Raw genomic sequence first — 5,672 nt, forward strand, 5'->3', positions numbered from 1 at the left:
TTCGTGATTTTAATTTTTAAAATTTAAATTTTTTGTGAGAAAAAAATACTATTGAGAACCAAAAATCATAATATTAAACTAAGTAAAACTCTTAAAATAAACGTCTTAAACACGTTGTTGAATAAAAGGAAAAAAAAATGTCCAAAGTTTCGACTTTTACCGACCATTGAGGGTCAGCTGCATGGTAATTTTGAATTTCTCACCGAATCAATGAAAAAGAGGAAAAAATAAAAGAAGAAGAAGAAAATGCATAACTGTACACGTTCTGCTTTTGGACGATTAAAACCATTTTTTCCGCTCAACATTTATAGCTTTCAGCCAAAAAAAAAAGGAAAAAGAATACTTAACAGCAAAAATATATATATTCATTATTCATGAAAAAAATATATTTTTTATGGTCTAAAAAAGAAAAAGAAAAAATATAAAAAATAGGGGTGAGGGAGTCAACCGTCACCGTCGGTCCAAATCGAGGCGAAGGCCCAGAATGAAAACAAAGCAACGCGCCAACGTGTGGTGATAGGAGTCAAAGGAAAATGGGGCCCACAAGGCCAAGTCGTCAGCAGTGTGGGCCCGATGCAAGGTCCCGATCAGAGCCGTTGCCTCAGACTACTCTATTTCACGAGCGACAAGCGCCGGACCAATCGGGGCGGTGAATTCTTAGAACGCGTCAATCACAACTCCTCCCTCTCTCTAACTTGATCACTCTGACAAGAAAAAAATAATTAATAATTAAAACTTAAAATCAAACCGCTGTCCTCACGTGGGTCCTACTTTTGTGCCCTTGGTGGGGCGTACTTCCACTTGTCTTTCTTCTAGGCTCTAGCAAGTCCTATTGAATATGCCATCCAAATTGTAGAATGATCCTAGGGAAATTTTCTTTTTTTTTTCTTTGTAATATCCAATGGATAATTTCTGTGAAGGAGCTGAGTTATGAAAATTGATTTTCGATGTAAAATAAGTGGACCCAAACTTTGCTTAATTTGATATTCCCTTTTAACTTTTCTTTCAAGAGAATTGAAAGAGAAAAAAACTTTTCAAGAAAAAAAAATGGTATGTCGATTGTCGACAAAGAAGTCCAATCGTCAGGATGCATGTTGGAATGATTATAATATATAAATAAAAAGAAATTATCTGTGGTTTTCAAAAGACATTAATCAACCAAGGCGAAAAAATTATTTGAATTGGTGTGGATGCATTAACTGAATTCTGTTTTTTTTTTTGTTAGAAAATGAATTTCAATATTTGCATGGTAAAAGGCTAGGATCAATAAGTTTATAGTAAGTTTTGGTCTCAATTTTTTTTTTCTTTGAAATTTGTATTTTATTTTAAATATAAATTAAACCAAGCAAATCATACATAGACTTTTCATTATATAACTTTTTAAGTATAAATCTAAAGAAAAATTGGAATATACTCATGTGGTATTTAAAGCAACATCATGTAGTATTTTTACACCCTACCCTAAAAAAAAAAAAAAAAAACATCTAAAACCCTTAATTTTCTCTCCGACCAAATCTAACAATAAAAACATTTGGCACAAACAAAACACCACCACTTTTGCTAACCTTGACATCTCTCTCTCTCTCTCTCTCTCTCTAATTCTCTCTCTCTCTATTTTTATAATTCTTCCCTTTGGATTTATGGCCAAAGGAAGTGGACTCTCCATTGATTCGGATCCAATCGGGTTATTTATCCACAAGCCAACAGTACTCAACTCCTTTCAGCAAGATCAGGACTACAACAACAACCATCACAATATCAAGAAGGAATACGGCCAATTACATCCTAATTATCCCATGGACAGCACAATTCAGAGGTCTCCTCCACCAACTACTATTCAGTTCCCAGTCAACCTTAACTGCACCACTTCCCCGGCACCGTCAGATCGTGATCAGAAACGAAAGGTCATCGACGAGATGGACTTCTTTCGCGATAACCGATCTTCTAGTATGGCCACCTCCGATGATCACAAGGACTTAAATATAAATCGGATGGATCAGATTGATGAGTTGAAAGTAAACGTGAGAAATCTTTCATTCGTTCTCTATACATACACACACATAAAGTTATTACAATTTGTTCATTGAATTTTTTTGCTTGTGTTGGTTGTATGTTATATATATAGACGGGTTTAAATCTTCTCACTGCAAATACAAGTAGTGATCAATCTATGGTGCTAGACGATAGCGTATCAACCGATCACGGAGAAGAGAAAAAAGCCAAAAGCGAGGTAATTATTAATTTATACATTTTTAAATAAATTCAAATTCATTTCCTTGTTTGATTTATTTATTATTGACCTAAGTTTGATCATCACTTGTTTTGATCAGCTTGCGGTTCTTCAAGCCGAGTTCAAACGAATGAAATCGGAGAACCAGCGTTTGAAACAGGCGCTAAACCAGGTCACCGGCAACTACAATGCTCTGCAGATGCATATATTCAGCTTGATGAAAACTCAAAAGCAGGATAAGAAGATTAACTCAATATCAGAAGTGGAATTAGCTGCGAGAGAAGTTGTTCCTTGGCAGTTTATGGATCTCGGTCTTGCCTCTAACAACAACGGCCGCGGCAACGGCGACGAGCCCTCGTCTACTTCTTCCGAAGAACGACGATCAGGATCGGCCGGAAACAACAACGGAAAGACGCGAGAAGATAGCCCGGCTGATCATGATCATCAATCATCCCAAGGTTGGGGTTATCAGAAGAAGGTCCCTAGAACGGCGTCGTCCGATCAGTCAGCCGCAAAAGATAATGATCAAACTGAGGCTACCATGAGGAAGGCGCGAGTTTCGGTTAGAGCACGATCGGAGGCCCCTATGGTATGTATATATATTAGATGTTCAAAGCCTTTAATTTGAGTTTACAATTTTACGATTAAAATTAATTTTCAGTTGAAATGATTTATGGAGAATTATTGTTGGGTTTTATATTTATTTAGATCGCTGATGGATGTCAATGGAGGAAATATGGACAAAAAATGGCGAAGGGAAATCCATGTCCTCGAGCTTATTATCGCTGCACCATGGCCGCTGGTTGCCCGGTTCGAAAACAAGTGAGTACTTTAATTTTTTTGGCTGAAACTTTTTTTTTTTTTAAATTACTTTAGGTAAATGTTTTACTTAATACTTTCATTTTATCATTGCTTACTAAATTTAGCAATAAAATATGTTCATATGAAGTTGTATCTAGAAAGCATAAAACACTTTTTTTTTTCTTTTTTACTTTTCTACTCGTGTAATCAGAATAGTGAGCGCTAGCTTTAATTTTCCGTCTTCTGAAAAGAGTTATGACTCATTATATCTCCTAATACTCAACGTTTATAATTTAGAACGTGGAGAATCCTAAGCTGGAAATAGTTGTTAAAGGCGGGAAGAAAAAGTAGTTTCCAAGCCTCTTTCTCCGATAATTATTTCTTTAATATTCTATTAACATAAGATATGGTCATGCATCAAAATCTCCTTCCCCGAAAGCCATTAATTCTTTGATCAATGCTTTAAAAAAATAAATAAATTTTAACAATTCTGCATCACATATTCATAATAATATTCACATGCCAATTATTCGATTCACACTTATATGACGCGTTTTTCTAATCTTAATTTAATATGTTATGGACCAAAATTGAACAGGTACAAAGATGTGCAGAAGAACAAACAATCCTAGTAACGACATACGAAGGCAACCACAACCACCCATTGCCACCGCCGGCAATGGCGATGGCGTCGACAACCTCTTCCGCAGCCCGAATGCTGCTCTCGGGCTCGATTTCTAGCGCCGACGGCGTAATGAACCCAAACTTCATGGCCAGAACCATGCTTCCTTGCTCCTCAAGCATGGCCACAATCTCAGCCTCAGCCCCATTCCCCACTGTTACATTGGACCTGACGCAGTCCCCAAACCCTCTGCACCTCCAAAAGCCGCCGCAAATGTCCCCGTTCCACGTCTCATTGCCTTCGAACCGGCCGTCTCAGGGATTATTGCCTCAGATTTTTGGTCAGGCTCAGGCGCTTTATAACAACCAGTCCGAATTCTCCGGCCTTCAAGTGTCCAGAGCTGGCCAAGACAACATGGCTGTCGTTACGGGAGGGCATAACGGGCACCAAGTACAAATGCCGCAGCACGGCTCCTTCACTGACAGCGTCACCGCTGCCATTGCGGCCGATCCCAACTTCACCGCGGCTCTAGCCGCTGCTATCTCCTCCATCATAAGTGGGGCTCATCCGAGTAACATGAGCAACAATGTAGCCAATCTCACCACAAATAGTAATAATAACAATAATAGTATTAACGGCAACAATAATGAATCAAATGGCAATGCTACCACTACTAGCAACAGCAACTAGGTCATGGCAAGGAGACCAACGGCGATACCTTCTAGTTCCTTGTTTTTCATCTATAGTAATTGTTGGAATTTTTTTTCCTTATAAATAGATTTTTTCCTTCTTTGGTATAAAAGAAATGTACAATATATAGCTATTTTTTTATAATTCTCCATTTCTGTAGCAAGAAATGGAACAAAATAACTGATCTTGGTGCGTATTCTTTCTTCAATAATTGGGGGAAATTAACAATGGAAAAGAAAGAAGAAGGAGAAACGATATTTACCAATGCAAATAGGATAAGTTTTTGAGTTTTTTATACAGAAATCAAAAGAAGGTTCTCTTTGTCTATCTATCTTTTTATATTTTAATTGTCAATATGGTTATATATGCATGTTTTACTATACAAAGACGGAGACAAAAGCCGGAAGGAGTAGATAAGACAAAGAAAGTGATAAATTAAGGGAAAGAACAAAGGGAAGAAAAGAGGACGAGGGATTTTATTCTTTCTCTTGTAGTTACGTGCACTGAGTGGCAGTCAAGAAAAGGAGTCAACAAAACCGTCTGAGAGAGAGTGGTTAAAAGGGGTAGGATTTGTTTGACACGTAAAGAAAGAGAGTAAACGTTATTAAGAGATAGAAAGTGACTTTTAGATTGTCTTGTTTTGATTGTTTTCATGCTAATATTTTGGACCTCTCCACCGTCCACTCCACACCATAGAGAGTGGGTAACTTTTGATGGATTTTACTTGTGACCACGTCCACATATACATGCCGTATATCAAAATTTTCAATGTATTTTATCCTTTTGTTTTCTTATATTATCTTATTACTTATTAAGAAATGAGTACTAGAGGTGCCTTGTTTAATTGCTTGTGACATAACATGAGTACTTTTTCTTACCCAAAACAAAGGATGTTTTTATCTATTGGACTATTGACTATGTATTTATCTGTAGTTTTACTTTCTATTATATATATATATATATATGCCGTAAATCTGTTCACGCCGGGTAAGCGTGCTCATGCACAAACATAATAGTTATCTAGCATGCACGTATTTTTTTGGGCCGATAAAATATGCATTTGATCAATTACAACTACAAGGAGTGTGTAGTAAAACGTTTTGCTATTGCCTTTCGCCGACCTTTTTTTCATTTTTCCCTGTTTCCTCCCTTTTTCTTGTCTTATTTAAATAACAATAATATATAGTTAAATTCTAACCCGTATAACTCACTCAATGAGTGGCTGTCATCATTGATTGATAGAAATTAAGATGACGTGCTCAAAGTTTTGGACTTCAATTTCTACTCACTCCTACAAGATAGTAAATAACATGCGCTTAAAAGATGGTG

General features: G+C 36.8%; 1 protein-coding gene across 1 annotated transcript; it reads left to right on the forward strand.

The window, feature by feature from the left end:
- The first annotated feature begins 1,562 nt into the window (after positions 1-1,562).
- On the forward strand, positions 1,563-4,652 carry LOC21395165 (probable WRKY transcription factor 31). Its single transcript, XM_010091172.2, has 5 exons — positions 1,563-2,021; positions 2,126-2,230; positions 2,331-2,819; positions 2,939-3,052; positions 3,630-4,652. The coding sequence occupies exons 1-5, from the start codon at positions 1,641-1,643 to the stop codon at positions 4,341-4,343; spliced, it is 1,803 nt and encodes a 600-aa protein (XP_010089474.1). The 5' UTR covers positions 1,563-1,640; the 3' UTR covers positions 4,344-4,652.
- The last annotated feature ends 1,020 nt before the right edge of the window (positions 4,653-5,672 follow it).

The sequence above is a fragment of the Morus notabilis genome, unplaced genomic scaffold (assembly GCF_000414095.1).
Source record: "Morus notabilis unplaced genomic scaffold, ASM41409v2 Scaffold801, whole genome shotgun sequence".
In the NCBI taxonomy this organism is placed as follows: Eukaryota; Viridiplantae; Streptophyta; class Magnoliopsida; order Rosales; family Moraceae; genus Morus; species Morus notabilis.

What these genes read in the sequence shown, in the direction of transcription:
- LOC21395165 (XM_010091172.2), top strand. Translation starts at nt 1,641, where the DNA reads ATGGCCAAAGGAAGTGGACTCTCCATTGATTCGGATCCAATCGGGTTA. An exon ending in AGAAAAAAGCCAAAAGCGAG is followed by an intron (nt 2,231 to 2,330) that starts GTAATTATTAAT and finishes TGTTTTGATCAG; the next exon opens with CTTGCGGTTCTTCAAGCCGA. An exon ending in CACGATCGGAGGCCCCTATG is followed by an intron (nt 2,820 to 2,938) that starts GTATGTATATAT and finishes ATATTTATTTAG; the next exon opens with ATCGCTGATGGATGTCAATG.